The 23,707-nt window shown below is 31.3% G+C and overlaps 3 protein-coding genes across 4 annotated transcripts; 2 read left to right on the top strand and 1 right to left on the bottom strand.

The window, feature by feature from the left end:
* The first annotated feature begins 11 nt into the window (after positions 1–11).
* Positions 12–4,770, top strand: LOC132717423 (uncharacterized). Its single transcript, XM_060700888.1, has 5 exons — positions 12–191; positions 1,245–1,369; positions 2,186–2,333; positions 2,972–4,125; positions 4,619–4,770. Exons 1-4 carry the CDS (start codon positions 92–94, stop codon positions 3,139–3,141), a joined length of 543 nt encoding a protein of 180 aa, XP_060556871.1. The 5' UTR covers positions 12–91; the 3' UTR covers positions 3,142–4,125; positions 4,619–4,770.
* Positions 4,771–5,971: 1,201 nt separating this feature from the next.
* LOC132717429 (uncharacterized) lies at positions 5,972–9,023 on the top strand. Its single transcript, XM_060700898.1, has 3 exons — positions 5,972–6,143; positions 7,013–7,112; positions 7,918–9,023. The coding sequence occupies exons 1-3, from the start codon at positions 5,999–6,001 to the stop codon at positions 8,420–8,422; spliced, it is 750 nt and encodes a 249-aa protein (XP_060556881.1). The 5' UTR covers positions 5,972–5,998; the 3' UTR covers positions 8,423–9,023.
* A 925-nt stretch (positions 9,024–9,948) lies between these two features.
* LOC132717427 (uncharacterized) lies at positions 9,949–23,407 on the bottom strand. Of its 2 annotated transcripts, XM_060700895.1 has the most exons (6): positions 22,418–23,407; positions 21,989–22,102; positions 18,500–18,565; positions 14,081–14,146; positions 13,371–13,470; positions 9,949–11,882 (listed from the first exon to the last, which is right to left on the bottom strand). In XM_060700895.1, exons 1-6 carry the CDS (start codon positions 22,539–22,541, stop codon positions 11,591–11,593), a joined length of 762 nt encoding a protein of 253 aa, XP_060556878.1. In that variant the 5' UTR covers positions 22,542–23,407; the 3' UTR covers positions 9,949–11,590. The 2 variants fall into 2 exon arrangements, with proteins under 2 accessions (XP_060556878.1, XP_060556879.1); XM_060700896.1 differs by lacking the exon at positions 14,081–14,146 and having other exon boundaries at positions 22,418–23,406.
* Positions 23,408–23,707: the final 300 nt, after the last annotated feature.

Genomic DNA, 23,707 nt, shown 5'->3' with positions numbered 1-23,707 from the left:
CGGGGTCTACATATCTACTGAAACCTCTGTCTGGCCAGGTTACAATAATGTTTGTATTCCAGCCACACCAAAAGTAAAAGTTGGTACTGACATGAATTATTACCTTGATGAAAATCTTGATGTAGATTTGCCGTCCAATGACAAAGTATGGGTGGGTTATTATCAGGTATTGAGAGTATTTGAGTATATAGGTAAGTAAAAATGATTTATATACGTCATTTAGTTAATGTTTTTATAATATGCAAATCAGCAAGGCCATACTGAAAACATTAGTTAGCAACAACATAGTATGTGCATGTCCAACCTCAGCTGACGATGTGGTCATCATTTCAAATGTCAAAAAAGGACTCGATGAACATGCTTTAATTATGCCAAAAAGGAACGTTACTTTTATAACGCAACGAAATGCAAAGTTCTCGTTTTTAATGATAAATGTAGCAACAAAAGACTATGAAAAATTGGAAATAAAATTATAAGTGAAACTAACTCATATACCCATCTAGGCATTCTTTGCACAAATGACATGAATCTTTGCGAAAACATAACCGAAAGCTGCCATAAACTTAGGAAAACATTCATTAGCTTAACTAATAGTGGAAGAGGGAAAAATGAACTAAACCCTATCACCTCAAGGAATATTTACGAAACTAAAGTTCTCCCAGTGAATTATGGAGCTGAGTCACCGCGACACAGTTCTTCCCTTGGGACGGGCACATAGACAATGCGTCAAATGGATTCAAGGCGTTCCATATGGAACTCGTACTGACATTGCACTCAGTTGACAATTTTGAAGAAAACTATATTTGTAACAGCACATGTATATAAACGAGCTTCTAGTTTAAATATTTCAGATGCTAGATTTTATTACAATGTACATGTTGGCAAATATACCCATATGAGTAAAAATTACATTATGCCCATCCAAGTGTCCAGGTAAAATTCAAAATAACTAGACATGTTGCTGCAGTTGTGTTTAAACTTATCTTTATTTACTAAGAAAAATAATTCATAATCTAAGTGACTGACGAAAGTTTCTGAAAAATATCGTTCAGAATGTGTCGTTATCTTAGAAATTCTTTAAGAAGTGGAGCAAATTTTTTATGATATTGGTCGTATCCATATTGTATCATTTTTCATTATCAATTTTTTGTAAATCAGCATTAGTCAATCTTTTAAAATATATTACTAATCTAGCTGATTTGACAGCGATGAAATGAGCATAAAATCACCTTTATATATTTTAGGATGTGTTTCGATGGAAAGCATTGTAAACAACGAACAACATCCCTTTATTGAAATAAACGGAGATCCTGGACATTGTTTTCCAGGATGTGGTGATCACACTATAGTTGGCGTTACAAAAACAAAGGTAAATTTTGATATAATTTATGTAACAATCTAAACTAAAAGATGCGAGTACGAGCGACCTTTAAAATAGAAAAAAAAATATTCCTAAAAGAATGCCCAAACGCCAAAATTAAAAATGTTGCAGGCTTGGTTTGATTGTGCCTGTTAATGGACGATACTGGAAGTAAACTCTCCCGTTCATGCTCCCTAGCACCCTCTTAAGCTCGCCATTTCGTAGAGAGCGGTGTATGGTCCCAAAGTAAAAATATGCATGTGCTCTTAACGAGAAAACAATTTGCGTGAAATGAATGAATTGTAATTTTTTAAACCCCCAAACACTACGTCATTCTTTTAAAAGAAGGAAAAGGTTAAAAACATGTATAAAATAACAGTATTTCATATGTTAGTGCTATTGTTAATTTAAAAATCTGAATTTAAAAAAAATTAGAAATTCTTGACCATTTTTTAAATTTTTTAAACCACTTTTAATTTTTTTTGAATTTAAATTTTTAAAGCAGTAATTAATTGGGACAAAATTATACGGTATATAATAAATCAATAAAAAAAAAAGTATTTTAAATAAATACCAGTCTTTTACCAGTCAATGACCAATTACCCAAAATCTTAACAAATTGAAGTGCACCCTTTCTTTTTCAAAAAAAAAAGCTCGGAAAAAAACCAACACTAGTTCCAATTTTGTAAAAACACATTAAACCCAAAAATGATATTGAAAATGTTTCACTTTTATGGGTTTTTTTCCATCGTAAACTGACAATTAAAGTTGTGTTTAAATTCTGACTTACATCAGTCACATCTTTACCATGGATATGTATTTCAGTGTTACTGCCTGGGTTCAGACATATTGTTAACACGTCCTACACAGACAAAATGTACTAACGAATGTAACCACCCTATTGTTGCGTGTGGTTATGATCATAAGATTATGAAACATGCTTACTTATCAATTTACAAAATTAACCATAGAGGTAAGTTCCTTCGACATATCAAGGGCATTACTAAATACTTTTTCATGTCACCGAGATGTATCATAGTAATGTTAGTCATATAATTTACAGATTAGTATGGTCCAGTTAAACTGAACCATCGTAAAAGTTTTCTAAAGGCTCTCTACCTAAGTATCTACAATATTGTGTTTAACATGACGTTTTGTGCCACAGTATAAGAATTCCTCTATAGTTGTACTTGTTTCATATGCATACCCACATTTAACTTCGAAATGCAGTAACTTATCGACATGACTTTATTAAAGTATGTTTACGATAAGATATTATCATTCTATTATCATGTTAGAAAGAAATGATAATATTCCCAAACTGTCTCATTGTATGTTGATGAGTTATTAGTAACGTTAGTTTGTTTTTGTTTGTTTTGATGTTTATACGTCACACCGACACAGTGTAGGTCATATAGCAACATTTCCGCTTTACTGGTTGAGGAAAATCTCAGTAGAACCACCGACGTTCCACAGCTAGCTGGATATATTTGTCACGTGCCCCAGCATCTCTTGATGATATTATTACTAATCTATGACTCTAAACAAAGACGATATCATACGATGAGACCATAAGAATTAAAATTGATGTTGGAATATTGTTTATTTCAGTCACAGCTAGTGCAATACAAAATGCAAATGAGGAGGGACATAACTGTCTATCGTTGAATCCTACCGTTCCAAAAGACTTTATTTGGGATGAATGTACCTTTGCCTTAGTACCAATGTGTGCAAATGTTAAGTATACATTGAATCATTATACAAATAATCATTGTGTTTAAGTTTGTTTACCTTTGAATGTAAACAAACCGTCGATGTTGTAAAACGCATTTGACCGAATTTGGCAATAGTATACACATACATAAACATACTCAATATTAATGATTGCATGATTGAATAAAACTTAGAAATGCATTACTTCAGCTTTATGTTCCAGTTTTAAAAAATGTCAGAATGCCTGTATTTATCCTGAGGGGTACAGCTAACATTTCTCAGTCTTTCCCTTGATAATATTGCAAAAATATTCATCCAAAAACAAATGATATATATTAAAAAAGCATTAAATGTTCTTTCTCTATTTGAGACTATCTTTTTCGAAATGAAGGTTTACGAGAGACATCACTGGAAATACATTTTCTATTGTAGTTCTTTAGCAAATTATAAAACATGAGTAAATTGATATTTCCGTATATTATTATTTATATAGTTAAATGTTTTAAGTGTACACTACTTGCTGCAAAATTATGAGGTACTTTTAATGTTTACAAAAGAAAGCAATTGAATTGACTACTAGTATACTTTTGTTACCAACGAATTTTGACAAGATGAGGTGCTGTATTTGATATCTTTGTGTAAGCAAGTTAAGTTAATTTTTATGATTTTTATTATCTTTAAAAATATTGTATATACGTACATTGCATTCAATTTTAATTCTTATTTTTTTACTGTTTATTTTAATTTCAGTATTATATTTTGTTTTTCAAAAATTGGATGTTATAGTTATTTGATAAATGTACTTATAACTATCTTTCGCTTCATTTTCATGTTCATCTATTAAATAGGAGGTAGTGTTCAAACATTAAACCTAGAACATGGAAGTCAACAATACTTTACATGGATTGATGCAGCGAATGCTTGTTTTACATATAAAATGTTTCCAACTAAGTATTCAAATTCAAAAACTGTAAAAATAAAAGACGGATCTCAACTGTGGACTGGGATGTTTAAAACAAAAATAGTTTACAAATACAATTCAATCATTCATGGTAATAAAACTAATTTATTTCAAATTTGATAAAAAGCCTTTTTTGTTGTTTTTTTCCCCAAAATAATATTCATCGACATGGTGGATCTCGACTGTGGACTGGAATGTTTAAAACAAAAATAGTTTACAAATACAATTCAAGCATTCCTGGTAGTAAAACTTATTTAATTTAACTTTGATAAAATAATATTCAATAGAAAAAAATAACGTATTATAAACGTTTATTTTAATGCATACTTTTCGTTTAATGTCATTTTTATGAAGTTGTATATGAGGGAAACAAACACACAACTTAATACACAAAATGTATATTGTATGTAATTAAAGGTTATCATTTATATAATTATTAGTTTGCGTTTGATTAGAACAATAATGGTGAAATGAACACAAAGTATAATTGTTCGCACTTATGAACTAACTACATACACATATATTTCTGTTACTTAGTTGATAATTACACATTTAAGAAATTACTGTGCTGTACATTTTTTCAGCTGAACGACGTCAGGATCAAAAATTTTATGGTTACTTAACTAGAAATGATGAAGACGAAGTGAAATTGCAATTTACAGAAATGAATTTCAACCATAGAAGACTCTGTGATGACGGTACAATTTAGATTTAACGTATCTTATTTAAGTGCAAATAATTAAACCATAAAACGTCAATTTATTATGTTTTCTTCAGATGTTCTGAGAACACAGTGCTCATGGTAAGCTTGTGATTGCCATTTGTTCGTCGCAGGTGTGGGCGTCTGTCGACAATTGTGATGGTCATTTGTACGTCGCACGTGTGGGCGTTTGTCGTCAATTGTGATTGAAATTTGTACGTCGCACGTGTGGTCGTCCATCAACTATTGTGATTCCATTTGTTTGTCGCACGTGTTGGCGTATACGACTTCGTATTGAGAACTACTGGGCCAAAATCAAAATTTATAGAGAAGATTATCTTTAAATGCTGTACAAAAAGGAATTCTAATGAGAAACTCTGGTTATGAATTTAAGACAGTTCCATGTCAAAAACTGTGGGTCAGATTTTGATTTTCAACATTCAAATATTTATTTGTTATTTATATTATACAAACACGGACACTTAGGTCCTGTGTGTATGTGTGTGTATGTGTGTTTGTGTGCGCGCGCGTGTGTGTGTTTGTGTGCGCGCGGGGTGGGAGAGCAGGTAAACGACTACATTTCATAACTTCCAGAAATAAAAATTGAACATGACACATCGCATACAGCGTGATTTTTCTTTTGATGTTAATTCACATAAATAATCCTTAGGTTGGCGTCTACCAAAGATTATTTAAAATTATTTCAGTTATTTAAAAAAGCAATAATTTTAATATGGTACTTTCCTGTTATGTGTATATTGGATGATTATAATAATAATAATAATAATAATAATAATAATAATAATAATAAAAAACAATAAAAAAGCAACAACAACAAAATTCCAAAAAAACATAACAAGGCTTTGTTTCCGTACTTCACTAAATGCGTGTTTAGAAACCTTTTCAAATCTACTTATTTACTTTTTTCTGATTTTCTTTCAAGCCGGTGCTAGAGGGTGTAAAAGATGTTGCCCTTTTAAATTATCTTTCATGACCAGACTCAAATTAAACCGAGTCTGCAATTTTCATATTGCTGTCATTGCTTCCGAGAGATCACCAATTTTCCAGGATTTTCCTTACTATTGATGATAAATGATAGTGTTGAGGTCCTAAAATCGAATGTTTAAGTACATTTTTTCAACTGTAAAAGAACCCAATTCATTATGGTCATTGAATGTTATATCACAATGACACATTCTGACATTCTATGTATTTATATGTTTCTCCCCCACCATTCCACTATTCAAGAACACAATAAAGGTTAATGTTTAATTATAGTTTACTGCATTGTACTCTGATTTCAAGGGAAAATAGTGAAAAAGCAAAATCAACTCATTCAACATTGTCTTCTACAGAAACCATCACAACCATTTCCTCTAATGTCTCTTCTACTACCATAAATATAAACGGTAAGTTTTAAAGCTACATGCCTCCAGATGAGTCAAAATTATTCAATAGAATCAAACTTTGGAAAAATGTACTAAGATGTTAGGAAAAGTAAAAAATAATCAAGATTCAAGTAATATTTTACAAATTATGTGCATTTAATGACTGATTTTTCAGTATATACATCTCTATTCTAACGCAGTAAAGGTTATTTATGCATATTTTAACCATTTTTTGGTAATTAACGTGGTTTGAAACTGTCATTGATAATGTGTAATTTGCTTTCTTTTGTTTACTTCACAATATTACACATTCAAATACATTTTCAAAATTTTCATGAAAATTAACATGAATCTGGAGGCGTGCTGCTTTAAGCACAATTTTAACATATATATATGTTCTTTTTACATTTAAAAATGAACGTCTCCTGAATTTTGTTACTAATTTCTATAATTTCTAAAATTTCAAGATCAAAAACACGTAATCGCATTGTATGAGAATCTGATCAGACTGCAAGTTAGAGTGTAGCTGGCGTCTGTAATCGAGCAAATTTATTGATTTCAAACCACTTGCCCTTCACAGCCGTAGTTTCAAATCAAGCAAGGAACTTTGGATTCTTTCATGTGAGGAAGCTACCAAGCTATCTAACGTAACGTCGATGGTTCTACTTAGGTAACGACCGTTCGTAATGTAATGTACGAAAGGGCACCTGAGGTCAACCTCCACCAGTGAAGCTGAAAGGTCGCCATATGACCACTACTTTGTTTGTGCGACGTAAGACCCAATCAAAATGAAAATAACAATGGAATAGCAGTTTATTGATCTAGTAGGTTTTACAAAAAGGCTGTTAGTCTCGATATGACTATAAATTTAGTTGTGTCTTTCATTGTAGGACAGAGTTCGTTAAGTGAATACGTTATTATTGGAGTATGTGTTTCTGTGGTTCTGCTGTCTTTGATCATTGTGTCCTTGGCATGTTTCTGCTGGCGAAGGTAAACCAATTATCTAAATGTAATAAGAATACTTTAATAAAGAACTGAAATGATAGAAATTTGCAAGTAAAAATCTTTGCTTACTAGTATCAGAAATTCGAGTTTTGTGTGATATGCAAACATGTACATAATTGGCTATGAATTGTTATGAATAATTTTGTTTTCATGCTTGTTGAGGACGTATATATGCTACAGTCTCATATAGACATAGGGAGAATGAAAAAATTCGATTACAGTAGTTATATTCAAGTTTGCTTGATCTTAGAATATGATAACAGAAACGAGGAAACAAGATCGTTTTTCGAGTTATCTCCCATCAGATGGTGAAAATCTGGTTTGTTTCAATGGCAGGTAGCTCACAGTAAAGTTTAGCAAAGCCTTATAATTTCTGCTATCCATCTAAATGACTACCCTTTGATTGATAGTGCAAAATTTAGAGAAATGGTAAAAAGTACTTGAACGAGTTCATTCGCTTTTACGTTTATGTCTTATTATTTTAAGATTATACAAGACTTAAATGAAGTTTTACTCTGCTTGATAAGATATGCTACTGTGAAAAAGTCACATTTTTAAAAAAAATACATACCATTCTGCTAATGAATTTGAATTTTTGTAAAAAACCCTGCCTTGTTTCGATTTAATTTATTTGCGTTTGTTTCTACACACATTACGTCAGTATATCCATTTCTTATTTCTTTTAAGACTGAAGACCGAAACTATTGAAAGCTTACAGAAGTTCCCTTCATCTAATCATGTTTACACTTAGTTTTTTATTATGTACTAGGACATATTTTATATTCAACAGAAATAAACACAAAAACAGAAAAGCTCTGAATAAAGGAAATAAAACGAAAACAACAGTCGATGATCAGAAAGATGACCATGAAGTTTCAGAGCACAACAATGGAAACAATAACTATTTTGTTCTTGAACCAGTAGAGTACCAAGATGTCAACATTGATGAATCATATGATACAGCAGCAGGTGACCTGACGTATGATACCACAAAAGATATTACACAATATGAAAAAGTTTTAGTAGACAATGTTTATAACCAACTCCAAGCTGAAGCTACTTATGATCATGCCGAAGCTGTTAATAAAAGCAAGCGGGCAGAAAAAAGTCAAGATGAGATTGATGAAATGTATGATAAAAGTATCGTGGTAACTAAAACATGTTACAATGATAGACACACAGACAACATCTACAATCGAGGTGAAGAACTTGAAGATAATGAGTATCATCATCTTGGACCTGAAGTTAGAAAGTTTCAAACAAATAACGTGTATGGTGTTCAGGAGAAACAGTAACAAAAATGACGATGTTTTCTACATTGGTATAACGTGCCATAAATTCAATTGATTGTATTTCTGTGTATGTATGTGTTTTTGTGTTATTTTTTTTCCATTGCCCTCTTTCCAATTGGACATTAGAACCCTAGTTGATACCAGCTTCAAGTAACTAACATATGTCCGCTAGCTGAATGTGTATGTTATTTAAGAAATAATATATCCCAAACTGTGATTTTATTGCTCAATAACATCACTGTTTGGAGTTCGGATGCGGGGAATTATATCACGAGGGCGTAGCTCGAGTGATATAATGATGCGCATCCGAACGACAAACAGTGATGTTATCAAGCAATAAAATCACCGATTTGGATATATTATTTCGATTCTAACACGACATCAACAAATAAATACTGCTGTCCACGATAAATAGCGAAACTGAGCCTGATTTGTTTCCGTACTTATTGTCAGCGCGTCACATTTTAGTGGTTACGTCACGTGTATAATGATTACGTCACATATCTAAATATAGAACGTCAAACAGTGATTTTATAGCATAATAATACACACTTTCGGTTCTTCTATGTTCAATAGGGAAAAATGCGGGTCGTGTTAGAATTGCCGCTTGATTTATTTTGTAACTATATGACTGATACAAAATCCGTCGACTATCACTAAAGAGTCTACTAATTCACAAGTAATGTTTAAAAATAACTATGTGTCTTAATTTCAATTCATTTTTGCAGTTAAAAAGGAAAATGTTCATATTTATACTGTCTTATAAATACTATTTGCCAGGTAAAAAAAACAACGCTATTTAAAGAACTATTTTTTGACAAACATTGATCATTTATGTATATTTATGTATCGATATCCTACCCATGCCGCTTTTGCGACTCTGTAAAAATGGTATTCCATGTCCGTGTATGTATTTTCTCGTGATGTTATTTGCGTTATACAAACCTAGTGTCTTGTATTAAGACTCATTAAATGTTAGCGTTACACTATAGGAGCGTAAATGAAAAATGATTCTTTTTCACTTTTAACAGTTTTTATTTTGGGTACATGATAAATATAATATTACATTTGTATGTGTTCATTCCTAAACTAATTGAACTCGTTGAAAAAAAAATGATATTATGCTCGCAAGTAAAGTCAGTATTGAACTTACTTACATTCAATATTCTCTATATATGAAACATCGACGAAGAGTGAAAAATTTTGCCAGGACAAAATATTATTTTATCAACCTGTAAATGTAATTTAATTTCAGTAGTAAAAACAACATTGAGAAAAGATATCCTTGTTTTTGTTATTTTTGCGTGTGTTAACTATGCTAAAGATATTTCATTCAAGTGATTAACAATTTATCCTTCACAACAAATCATTGAGCTTAAAGGAAAAAAATCTAAAAACAAAGTGATCCCTCGGAAGCATTAGTCACAACAAAATTACAAGAAATTTTGCAGACTGCTTTGATTGAGTCCTTTCAATGAGGGATAATGAATACCTGGCAAGCAATCCCTCATTGCCAACCTAGCCACCGGGCTTAAGCGTACTCAATTCTCATCACTTAATAGTGCTGGCATCAATGATCCCGAAGGACCAGAAAAATATAACCCCACTAAGGTTCAAAGGCCTAACACATGAAATTTAAACATTTCACAAATATCCATTGAATTACATAAAATGGAAATAGCTATAAAATTTAATAATGAAGTATACTCAATATTAAAAAGAGAATATATTTATATGCAATTTTATTCGAATTGGAGAGAAAAGCGTTGCAACGCTTTTCATTTTTTGGTCAATTCGCACAATACAAATTATTATTTCTGAAAACCCTTGCGAGGAACTGTACTGAGAATTTGTACACAAATTATTGGTCCAGATTTAAATCATTTGGTAACAAAACATCAGAAAAATATTTCCAGTCTCCAGTGGAGTCCATAAATAGTTTTTTTTATAAACAATTTCAACAAATACAAATGATAATAATAACGCACATGTTACGTTAAAAAAAAGAGTTGTGTAAATTTTCATAGAGTATCAAAAATAGCATCAAAAATTAAGTATAAACATGTTGAAGCTGGACTTAGATTAAAGGAAAAATATATGTTCTGACAACAGAAAAATGCATCTAGTATTATAACAGAAATAAAAAAAGTAAAAGCAACGGCTATGAAAAAATGTTCTTCATTTTCTTAATAAATACACAAAGAAAGTACAATAGGAAGACAGTGATAAAAATTGTGGTATGGTGAAACGTAGAAAAAAAAATATGATTCCTAATCTAATGATTGGAAAAACAATATCTACATTTAAACAGTGATGTTTATACGTGCACATAATTTGCATGGTGATGAAAATAATAATAAAGTAAATGTGTCTGTTATTAATGTGTATGAACCTATATATCTGCTGCAAAAATATTGCTTGAATTTTAAGGATAAATTTCACTTAATTGCCTGTAGGAAAGAAATACATGCTTAAAAGTATTTAACCTTAAGTGCGAATAGCACATGCACACAATCATTGCTAAGAAAATGGTTTAAATCCTGTTTACAATTAGCATCGTAATATTTTGTTTGAGAAAATGTCATTCTGTTTACGTACCATGTTCACGTGTTATAAATAACAGTGACATTCTACAACTCTTTAAAGAATCGAGAGTATGTTTACAATATAATTATAATGATAACAATTTTTTATAAAAATATTTTCTATGATTTTTTTAGCTTTATACCTTTTAACGGCCATAACATACATAACATACATGCATCCAAATGACATTCTATACATCTTTTTCATCATATCTATCATCAAATTACCAATATCAATTATCAATATCGCATTATTATCACCAAGATAATATTTTCATCAACATCATCATTATCATCATCATCATCAACACAATAGTAGCATAAATATATCATCATCACCACATCATAATCATAATTATAATATCGTCATCATTTTCACATCATCATGATCAACACAAAATTATCATAAATCTAATTTTGAAGCATGCTATACTCATGATCATCTATCATGCTCTCATCGACAGTCTGGTACGCAGCATTAGTAGGCGTTTCATAGTTGTGCATCTCTGTATTGTCTTCTTGCAACGACTCGTATGCCCCTGTCTGGTACGCTACATTAGTAGGCATTTCATAGTTGTGCATCTCTTTATTTGCGTTCTTGCAACGACTCGTATGCCCCTGTATTTGTTAGTTCTTCAGTGTCATGATCCTCCTTGTGGTTAACTTCTCTTGTTGCATTCCTGAAGCTTTGCAATTCCTGATTCTGTTCATAATGAATTTCTGTTGGAGTGGCGTAATAATGCTGACTTGTTAAATCACTGTTTTCATTTTGTACGCCTCTACGATCATTGTCCGTAACTGTTACATTATTCTCATAAATTCTTGTGGAAAATGTGGGTGATATGTAATGCGCTTGACTCGATACATTTGTAGTCATTCTGTCACAACAAAAAGCACATTTTACAGGTTCATAGAAGCATCTTTTATTCATAAATTATTTATTTATATATATTTAGAAAAAAGCAAGATAATGTCGTTATAGTCCGCCCAATATTTAGTTCTATTATCAGATATGTTTGAAACTGCATATTACACGTGCCTCTGTAATGATTAAGCAATATGATGCGTGATAAATGCACATTAATTTAGGGCGTGAAAGTCATTTAACTTCATAATTCTCTTAATCAGAATAACACGGACGTTTCCCCTAGAAAATATACATAGCATTCGGTCAGATAATATTTAACATTTCTCGAACGTTTTCATTACCAAAGCTTTTTTTTATATATAAATTAAATTATTCCCACTGTTACAGATATTTTTCTCAAGAACCATGGCATCAAAAACATGTTCCTTGACAAGTCTTTTATGAAAAGATGGTAATTATTCTATTCCTTGGTCGACACTGTTAGTGTTTTTATTTATTTTCGAACATTTATTTCTTTATCACCAATTTGTAATGAATCTAACCCATATTTAAAAATCCCTTACATGAAAAAATGCATCGTAAGAAGTGACAAAAAGCTACAAACATGAACAGAGGCATTGCAACAATAATCAAGAAGTCAGAAACATAAAAAATCATCGCAAGAAGTTTCAAGATGTCATAAACAGAATAAGTCGTAAGAAGTGCCAAGAAGTCACAAACATTAAAAAAAGGCATCGAGAGAAGAATCAATTAGTCACAAACATTACAAAAAACGCATCGAAAGAGCAATCAAGAAGTCACAAACATGAAAAGAGGCATCGCCACAAGTAACATAAACATCGTCATAAAATGTTCAAGAAATCACAAACATAAAATGGCTCAAAAGAGCGTCAAAAAGCAACAAACATGAAATAAGCATCAAAAGAAATGATAAGAAGTAAGTTACAAATTTAGAGTAAAAACATCATAAGAAGGGTCAAAAACGTCAGAAACAAAAAAAAACGTGAAGAAGTCATAAACATTCAAATTGACACCGTAAGAAGTGTCTATAAGTTACAATCATGAAAAAGGAATGGAAACAAGAGTTAAGAAGTCACACTCATTGAAAAGACATCTTAAGAAATATAAAGAAGAAACACGAAAAAGCATCGATATCATTGGCATGAAGCTACTTACATTAAAATGGTATCGTTAGAAGTATTAAGAAATCATAGATATAAAAGAGACATCGCTAGAAGTGTCAATACGTCACAAACATGAACATAAACATCGTAAGTAATGCCAAGAAAGAATAATCATGAATATAAACATTGTCATAAGTATTAGGAAGTCACAAACGTGATAAAAAAAGGTCATCATAAGAATGTCAAGAAGAAAGTTTTATAAAAAACATAAAAAGGAATCAATTAAATGAAAAATGTTTACATTTTGAGGAATAACGTGCCTTTAAATATTCTTGCGATCATTTTTAAGAAGCTGAAGTCTAAAAATATTTTACCTGTGTCTATAGAAACAAGCCAGCGATACTATGATCAAAGAAAGCAGTAATACAGACACACAAACTCCGATTATAACGTACTTTGCAGATGAATTCTCGGCTACAATGGAAATATACATTACCACAAAACTACATGCATACTTTATATTTGGTTAAACTATGAAAACAAAGCAAGCGACACACTCTGGCAGTTTGACTAGAAATGGATGAGTGTATATTTAATTTGAATACATATTTTACTTCAAGAAATTTTGAATCTTTTCGACTTACATTCTGAAAAAAAGGAAATTCCTTGACAGTGATTCAAACAATAATTTACGGGTAAAATACAGACTTTGTTCGATTAGATATGTTCATGACAGATAATGCAAAGAGAAATCTCTCAATCCCTAGCATTGGCGTAAGCAAAATCTAGTCTTTTACAATAAACGGAATGGTACCAATGTTTCGAACAAAAGCATTCTAGTTCACATTAAAGAAAATGTATCTGTCATAATGGATTTTTGTTATAATACATACACTTTAAATACAGGTTTTATAAAATATAATACAATGGACTAGATTCTTCTCTTAACAAAATTAAATTTCATAATGTATCTGATGAATATATTTATACCAGGGGTTTGTTATTCTATGTTCCATGACAATATTTCACTGCTGTCAATACATCGCAAAAAAAATTCAAAAAAGTCCGAAATGCTAAAACTTACCGTTTCCATCCATGGTAGGAGGAGAGGCAGTTGAAAGACTTGAATTTTCATTTTTAACTTCTTTTCCTGAAATCGATGAAGAGATCAACAAAATACAACCTAAACATAATAATTTATACATGTACTTTGATTAACAGTGTAATAAAAAATGAAACATCAATTGTTTTATAAAACAAGAACGTAAAAAAACTTCTACTGATTTAAACATATATCATGTATATGCATCAAATTAAAATAGGCAAGTGACTTCTTTCAGCAAACATTAAGTACAAAATTGTTGACAGATTCTATATATCGTTATGTTATAAATGGCACCTAATCAGATGCAAAAAGTATCATTTAATAGGCTTCTGTAAATATATAAATGAACGTTTCCCTCCTTTATTCTGTTCAAGTAATTTTCTATCCGGGAGGGAATTCAGTACCTTCAAGTCTCGGTGACAACGACCTCTTAAAGTTAAATTCCTATAGAATTTCGTTTTATCTTATGTTTCACATCCTTTGAAACCTGGGTCTCAGAAGTTAGAATTGATATACAGTTAATATTTTCCTGTTATAAATCTTTTTATGAGTCTTATTTGATAATTCATTTATTCTAATTTGTCTGGCTTTTGACTGTTTCGGGAACAAGGGTCTCAGAAAGTCATAATTGTCTAGAAATTATATAAATGTTGTCGACATCTAATGTATTGTAATTTTAATGTCATTTGTCACTTTGGGAACAAAGGTGTCAGAAGTCCGAAATTCTATATTTTTTGTTAAATATTTTTAGATCTCGTATGTATTGTAGTAAGGTTTAAAGTCATTTGACTGTCTTGGGAAAAGGTTCTAAGAAAGTCCCAATCGTTTTTTAAAGTCATAGGTTTCAATTTTTCTTTATTTTATTACATCTCTTATGTATGTATTTTAGTACAAATTTGACTGTCTTCAGAACAAGTCTCGTATAGTAACAATTTTTCGTTTTTTTTTGTTTGAGCTTTAGTTATGCCAAGAAACTTATATTACAAATGGATTAGAAGCTCTTAACAATAAAATATTTCCAATCCTGACACAAAATTCGTTACGCCAGATGTTGGACATTTTTACAACATGTTTTCTCGGCCGAAGGCCGTCTGACTTCACCGTGACTAAAATCAACAGTAAAGAAATGAAAATAAAATAATTTTAACAGTAAAGAAATGAATATAGGCAGAATTTTCATAGGTCATTTTAACACTTACGTTCGATTTATACTTAAGAAGATCTCACTTATAGGTAGAGTTCTTTCAAACTGTACGGTTACTCGATGGCAAGAAGTGTTGGAAGAAGATATAAGTCAGAATAATATAATCAAAGGGCTGCAAGCTCTGTGGTATTTTCTGATCTTTGCAATCTAAATCATACTGACTATCTGTATGTATTTTCGTATATAGGTTTATTTTTATATACTATAATTCATCTTACGCAGCGACTGCGTTAAGATTTTTTTCTATAACAGTTTGAGATTGATACATATGGAATTTTCCATGACTAGAGTTGCATCAAAAATCATTTTTTATGACAGGCACACTTTATCCTTGCATATCGTGGCTACTTCCTTAAAAAAGACACTTCAAAAAAAAGTTGCCTCAACTAGGATTTGAACCTTAGGCCTCTCACACCCTAAACGAGCGCGATACGAGCACGATACCCCTGCACCACGGTGAAGTAATACGTAATATGTAGCCTGAATAAAAACAAATACATTGTAATTCTAAATTGAGAATTTCCATTTCGTGTTTGTAATCCTTATAGTCTGATTTTATTGACCTGTCAATTTTGAATACATTATAGGACTCATTTAAATATTCGATCCCACTTCGGTTTGGTCCGTGTAATTTACGAGAATTAATGTGGAGTATATAAGTCATCGATTGAAAGTCACGCCAGCTTTATGTGAAAGTTTTCGTTAATTCACAGTAGGACAGTCGGTAAAGAGAATGCCTGATAATTGAGAGGTCTGTGGTTCGATTCTTACTGTTGCCATCGTTTTAGTACTCTTTCTTTATTTTTGCAGTATATTTTAATAGAACAGATTTGTAGTGTGTTTTACGGCATTGAAATGACATTTATTGATTTTAATCCGTTTTAATTTTAAACATGAATTCTTAAAAAAACATGTTATTTAAAAAGAGTATATTCATAACAAAATTAAGTAAAACATAATCAAACAAAACGAACAACATAAAATAATCATATATAGATTCAATAATGTTGAAAGTATTAATAAGAAAAAAAAACATGGACCAACGAGGCCTCGAACTTAAAACACGTGTGGCACTTAGATTATAAACTCGTGATTTACCCTATTGCGCTATAACGCTGAGTTCACTTAGTTTAGAGATACAAATTAAATTAGTACTTCTCACGGAACTTACCGAACATCTACCGAAGATTAACATACTGTGTGCATCGACCGCGTAATCAGTATGTAATTGACAGGTTAATAAAACCAAACAATATCAATTTCGAGGTATTTTGTTCACGATAAACCTGTTTAACACTGATAAAAAAAATTTAGCGAAAATCTTCTCGCCAAAACAGTCCAACATGTATATATTCCACTACTCGGCAGTCAGATTTATTTGTATACTACGCCCTGGAGTATTCAGTAATCGACATAGCTAAAAATAGCATTTTCATTGAATAAAATGATATTCATCCGCGAAATTTGTGATTGTAACCTCATATTTCTATTGACTAATCTGAACTTTCAATGCACTGTAATTCGTTAAATGCCTACATTAAAAATTATTCTGTCTTTTAAATTGCTGGTTTTTAAGCAGTTTTGAGTAAGAACTACTTTGCGTTGTTAGGACTGTTAGGAAATTTTGTGTTAGACCGTGGATGTAAGCTATGTATTTACTGATCTTGCGATCAGAAAATACAAAAACACAATAATGATATTTTCTAGATGTTTCTAACAGATTTTCAATAAATATATGAAATTAAAAATGACAAATCGCCTATTTGATACTTTTGCGTTCGATTGGGTTTCTCTTCTAAGCTGTTCTAGTCATTATATTCTCTAACGAACTTTCGACACATTTTTAGTTGCAAAATTCTCCGTGGAATTAGTAAAAGAGTATCTACTGAATGTTTTATAATAAATTCCTATTCAAATCAAATTCCATTTTGATTTAAATCAAATAATGTAAATAATATTGTTTAAATCTTAGATGACAATTAATGGGGAAAAACATTGCGGGTAAAAATTAACTGAAATTAAACTATTTAGGACGAATAAAATGTTCCGTTTGCGGTAAGCATGGTTGGTGGTTGCTTATCCTATGCAGGTTAACAAATTTGACTTCCGCAGAGTATCTCTTTTAAAGATACTTCGTGTTTTCAGTGTTTTCTGTCATTATCAAAGACAACCGCTTCTGTTTTTCACGTAAAACGCATGAGGGATGAAACGTGATATTCCCATTTTTGTCAACTATTTGTAATTTTCTTTTTTAGAATCTTGTAAATGTTTCAATTTCTGTTATTTCAAGGGCAAGTGTAGGGTTACAAGTGTTTTTAAAACTCAATTTTTTCCTTCTTGCACACTGTCCAAGAAGATTCCATATGTGCTCAATTAAAATCGATTCATAGTGACACGTTAACGATGTATCTAGCGGCGAGGTAATTTTGAGTGAGCCTAGCAGTGTGTGGCCTGGCATTTTTGTGCATCAATAAACTTTGGTGCTAACGCAGATAAAAAAACCTGTTCATATAATTTTTGGCATTCAGATTACCAGGAATGATTTTTTCTGTCTCCTATTATCCCATCCCAAACCACAACGCTGTCTTCATCAAATTGATCCCGCCCCAACAAGCAAAAGCCTGCAAAACACTCACATCGATGGTGAAAAATTGATACTCTACCATCTGCAACGCTCTGATTAAAACGTGAGAAGCTTAACAATACTCTTGTCCATTAGCGTTGAGCTTACTCTGATTCGGTTTGCATTCATGCTCTAACGATTCAGAACGGTTTGTCTAGATATGTAAAATTTTGTTGTGATTGTTGTAGCGGTTTAAAACCTGTTACGTAGATGCGGTAACGTAATTAACCGGTCCCGACATGCAGTCTTTACTTTTGGCCTACCTGAAAGAGAGCCATCCCTCACACTTCCACACTGCTTGAAACGGTGCCGCAGATTGATAATTGTGTTGCAATGGCAAATGGCAGTTTAATTGACCCACAACGTCAGTGCAATGAAGCTTCTTCCCGACGTAAGAATAACAAAAGCTTGAAATCTACCGTTTTCTCAAAACCAGGACAACTTGTTAAAGAGTTAAATTCAATTTAAAATGTGATGTTACAGTGACAAATAGAACATGAAAAACTTATCGCTCGATGTACGAGCAACAAGTTTTATAACAGCGTTCAAAGTCCGAAATGCTAAAACTTACCGTTTCCATCAATGGTAGTAAGATAGGCAGTTGAACGAGTTGATTTTTCATTTTTAACTTCTTTTCCTGAAATCGATGAAGAGATCAGTAAAATACAACCAAAACATAACAATTTATACATGTACTTTGATTAACAGTGAAATAAAATATGAATCATCAATTGTTTAATAAAAAAAATACATAAAAGCCTTCTACTGATTAAAAAATATATCATGTATATGCATCAAATTAACAAAGTCAAGTGACTTCTTTCAGCAAACATTTAGTACAAAATTTATGACATATTTTATATCGTTATGTTATAAATGGCACTTAATCACACGTATAAATTATCATTTAGGCTTCTGTAACTATGTAATTGCACGTTTCCCTCTTATATTCTATTCATGTAATTTTCTTTCCTTGAGGGAATTCACTACCTTCAAGTTTTGGTGACAACGACCTCTTAAAGTTAAATAGAAATTCTATTTATCTCATGTGTACCTTTTTAGTGCCATTTTCACTTCCTGGGAACCTGAATCCCAGAAGTCGGAATTGTTATAAATCTTTTTATAACTCTTATTCGATATATTATTTATTATATAATTCTAATTTTAATGCCTTTTGACTGTCTCGGAAACAAGGGTCTCAGAAAGTCCAAATTGTCTAGAAATTATATAAATTTTGTATTTCAATTTCAGTGTCATTTGTCTCTTTTGGAACAAAGGTCTCAGAAAATCGAAAATCTACGATATTTAGTGCATTCGTTCGGTTTTATAATGTCAATTTTTAATTCGCATAAATTTTATTAGAAAAATATTAGCAACATTATATAACCAATTTTTGATGAGGATGAGCGTATTAGGCTTCATACTGATTTACACCCTTATTGAATTATAAAAATCACAGACACATGCCGTAATAATTAGCACAGAAGCACATCGGCAGAAACAAAAGTTATCATAAGAGCTCTAGGACATATTCAGAGTTATTAAAAAAACTTCATGACATGAAAATTGAAAAATAGGGCATACATTTGTTAGTATGGGACTTTATGTTTGCAACTGTCCATTATAAGGTAATTAAGTATGGCAACGGAGAAGATCACAAATGGAGGTCAAAATGTTCGAATGAGCAAAAAATTTGATTTTTTTACTCAGAACTACCAGATTTTAAACAAGAAAAGATGAAAAATGGACTAAAAGCTTTTTCTGATACATAATACAATTTGTATGACAAGCTCACTCATAAAACTTTAATTAAGCATTACTAACTCCTTTTTTGAAGATGAAATTACCATTTTTCACGAATGTTTCATTGCTCCAAGGAGTTGATACGTTTTCGAAATCTTGTTTTACGTAACCAAATGTGTTTACATTTTCATACATCACTGAGAATAATTTACATATTCTTAATCTTTATTTTCTAGCGCCGAGGTAATTTTGCGTGAACCTATTGTGTGGCCTGCATAAGGAAACATTGGTGATGACGCAAAAAAGGAACGACCACTGGACGAAGAACCCTGTTAATATAAATTTTGCCATTCCATTCAGATTACCAGGAATGAATTTGTTTTCTGTCGCCCATTATCCCACCCGGAACCAAAAATTCGAACCTATCCCAACAAGCAATTCTCTGCAAAACGCTCACATTGATGGCACGGCGAAAACCGGGTACTCTGCCATCTGCAACACTCAAACGTGAGTTGCTTAACATTTTTCTTGCCCACTGGCGTTGAGCTCAGAGTATGGACTGGTCCTGATTGGGTTTGCATTTTTGCTCAAACGATTCAGAACAGTTTGTCTAGGTATGCCACATTTTCTTGTGGTACTTGTAGCGGTGTAGATGCGGTAACGTAATGAATCGGTCCTAACATGCAGTCTTTACCTTTGGCCTACCTGACATCTCTATCGGTTCCAGATTGTTTGAATCGGTGCCGCAGATTGATAATTTTGTTGCAATGGCAGTTTAACTGTCCCACAACCTCAGTGCAGTGACGCTTCTTCCCAACGTAAGAAGCACAAGAGCTTAAACTACATTGTTTTCTAATATCCAGGACAACTTGTTATCGAGTCAAATTCAATTTAAAATGTGATGTTTTAGTGCGTAAAGGTTCAGTAAATTGGTTAGTTACAAATAAAACATGAGAAACATATCGCTCGATGTACACATTCAACAAGTTGCATAACGGTGTTTAAGTCAATTAAGTGTAATATGTAGGCAAGTGTCGATTACTCAGATTGAAAGAAATTCACAGTTAATCCAAGTTATCCCGAAAATTTAACAAATATAACAGTTCACAATTTCTTTTTATCGTCAGTATATATATTTATAATCTTTAATTTTTTTTTCAACATTTAAACCTCGCTAAATGGAATCTGAAGTTGACTGGTTTATTAGTTCAAAACATAATCTTAGTTTATAAAATATTCACGGTCATCTTCCATTCAAAGCAACAAAGATTAAAATCAGTAAGCAAATTTTGAGAAACAAAACTCATTTTCGCTTAAAATGAAAGTGACGTCAACTATTTGAGATAGGTAAGGACATTGTCGTTACATTTTCCAATATCAATGTCAGAATTATTGCGAGAAGTGCTCCTCAAATTAACCAATTGAAAATGATTATGAAATGTCTTTTCTGTAATTAATTATTTTTTTTTAAATTTTTATAAAAATCCCTTGGGCGTCTATAATACATTTCTCATTTTCGCTCATTCGAGTTATATGCTTAAACATATAAGTGTGCATTATCTGTTTGTAGTATTTATTACCGTTAGAAAATAAATTGTCTGTCTACATCATGACTTTAACAATTTTGAAAATTTAAGGAAAGAATAAAACAAAAATGAAGAAAAAAAAACATAGTTAATTATGGAAGTCCCTGTAAAAGTGCATTTACCAAATACCATATCTTCACACATTCCACCGTTTGCAATAAAAACGTTATTACATTTACACAGTTTAAAAGTCTTAAACCGGTTGCGTTCATTTTGTTATCAGAAGAATTTCTTTTCGCTTGGAAATTATTTTCTACAGTTAAATTCGCTAAGAAAAGACCCATCTAATACCGATATATAATAATCGATATGTTTTGTTAAAATTGTCAAAGCTAACATAATTTGGTAGAGATTTTGTGTGACAATCACCGATGAGGATACAATTTTTATAATAATGATACAAATAACATTTATCAGAAACAGAATTTTCAAAATTGAAATAATGTATTGTAATTAAACAAACGAGATTGTATTGAAGGTATATACACGGCTCCTATTATCAAGTTCGCGTCTTTATAAAAAAAAGATGAATATTGGATTTTAGCACAAATGGCAATCACAATTGACGACGGACGCCGCCCACAAGAGCGATGTTCAACTGGAAATCACAAGCTAACCACAAGCGCTGTTTATTCAGAACAGCTGAAGAAAAACATAGTTAAGTGACGTTTTATTTATAATTTTATATTATTAATTACACTTAAATAAGATACGTTATATTTAAATTGTACCATCATCGCAGAGTCTTCTATGTCTTGAGCTTACTTCTGTAAATTGCAATTTCACTCCGTCTTCAACAGTTTTAGTTAAGTAACCATAAAATTTTTTATCCTCACGTCGTTCAGCTGAAATATGAATAGTGCAGCAATTTCATTGACGTATATTTATCAAATAATTAACAGATATATAAGTAGTTTGTTTGCAAGTGCAAACAAATATAGTTTGTTTAATTCACCATTATTGTTGTTAACAATTGCTGACTTGGCATAATACGTATTTATGAAAGATAAACTTAATAACATACAATATATTAAATTATGTGTTTTGTTTCCCCTCTTTACTAAAACGATTATAATGCGTCATTCAAGTTATTTTCTATTGAATATTATTTTGGGGAAAAAAGGGTTTTGATCAAAGTTGTAATAAAAAAGTTTTATCACCAGGAATGTATGAATCATATTTGTAAACTATGTTTGTTTTAAACATCCCAGTCCACAGTTGAGATCCGCCGTGTTGATGTACATCCTTTGCATTTGAATAATGAGTATAATGAGTTGGAAACATTCTATTTGTAAAACAAACATTCGCTGCATCAATCCATGTAAAGTATTGTTGACTTTCATGTGTACGGTTTAAAGTTTGGACACGAGCTCCTATTTAAGAGATGAAAAAAATGAGCGAAATATATTTGTAAGAACATTTAGCAAATAAGTATTCAATTCATTTCCAATTTACAAAATATAAATATGAAATACAAAAATATAATAATAACAAACAAAAACATTTTAGGCACTTAAGCCTGTAAAAACTCATTCAAAACTCAGGCAATTCATTTGCTTTGTTCTGTCAACATTAAAAGTACCTCATAATTTTGCAGCAAGCAGTGTACACTTAAAACATTCAACTTCACAAATAATAATATACAAAAATAGAGTCAATAATCAATTTACTCAGAAATAAAAAATCAACAAAAGAAATGTATTTTGAGTTTTAGTTGAGGTCCTATGTAAACTTTCATTTAATGCTTTCTCAATATATAACCTTCATTTTTGGATGAATATTTAGCAATAATATCAAGAGCAAGACTGATAATTATTATCTGTACTCCTCAGGATAAACAAGTTCTTAAAATAAAACTGGAACATAAAGCTGACGTAATAAATTGTTATTTAATTTAGTTTTATCCAATCATTTTTTTTTACCGGAAGCCGTCTATTTTCGGTTGAACTTCCTGTAAAACTTACAGGGAAGAACTGAATATATGTAAATTTTAGAATAACAGTCCGAAACCTCGGAACATGATTGGCCATTGTAAAATAAGTAAAATAACATAAAGGATTTTTCTGACATGGTATACGCGTCTAATTTTAATTAATCTAAAGGGGTCTGGAAACGAACTATCTACATTCCCCAGTTTTTTTACTATCATTTCACTATCAAGTTAAGTTTCAGATACTTATATTTAAGTTCTGTTTAACCATGACTCCTCCTACTTTGTAATATAACCCTATATTACCATGCGTACTCTTACAGATTATTTTACACTGCTTTAATGAGTTATAAATTTTGTCAAAAATTGACGAAACCGCCATTGACAATTACAATCACGATCCCGTTTACTCATGCGCATGAAAATAGCGAAAAATACATAAAAAACGAACTTATGAAATCCTATCCGGTATTATCAGTTATCTATGGAAAAAAAGGCTAATTTTATAATGTTCATGTAT

Source organism: Ruditapes philippinarum, unplaced genomic scaffold (genome assembly GCF_026571515.1).
Source record: "Ruditapes philippinarum isolate M1 unplaced genomic scaffold, ASM2657151v2 ctg875_1_1_1_1, whole genome shotgun sequence".
NCBI classification, from domain to species: Eukaryota; Metazoa; Mollusca; class Bivalvia; order Venerida; family Veneridae; genus Ruditapes; species Ruditapes philippinarum.
This window is presented reverse-complemented; position numbering and strand designations above follow the sequence as displayed.

Coding starts and splice junctions, on each gene's coding strand:
- LOC132717427 (XM_060700895.1), bottom strand. CDS start 22,541: ATGTTTCCAACTCATTATACTCATTATTCAAATGCAAAGGATGTACAT. Junction 18,566..21,988: donor TAGAAGACTCTGCGATGATG/GTACAATTTAAA, acceptor CATCGATTTCAG/GAAAAGAAGTTAAAAATGAA. Junction 14,147..18,499: donor TACTACCATTGATGGAAACG/GTAAGTTTTAGC, acceptor CATCGATTTCAG/GAAAAGAAGTTAAAAATGAA.
- LOC132717429 (XM_060700898.1), top strand. CDS start 5,999: ATGTTTAATTATAGTTTACTGCATTGTACTCTGATTTCAAGGGAAAAT. Junction 6,144..7,012: donor TACTACCATAAATATAAACG/GTAAGTTTTAAA, acceptor CTTTCATTGTAG/GACAGAGTTCGTTAAGTGAA. Junction 7,113..7,917: donor GCATGTTTCTGCTGGCGAAG/GTAAACCAATTA, acceptor TATATTCAACAG/AAATAAACACAAAAACAGAA.
- LOC132717423 (XM_060700888.1), top strand. CDS start 92: ATGAATTATTACCTTGATGAAAATCTTGATGTAGATTTGCCGTCCAAT. Junction 1,370..2,185: donor TTGGCGTTACAAAAACAAAG/GTAAATTTTGAT, acceptor TATGTATTTCAG/TGTTACTGCCTGGGTTCAGA. Junction 2,334..2,971: donor TTACAAAATTAACCATAGAG/GTAAGTTCCTTC, acceptor TGTTTATTTCAG/TCACAGCTAGTGCAATACAA.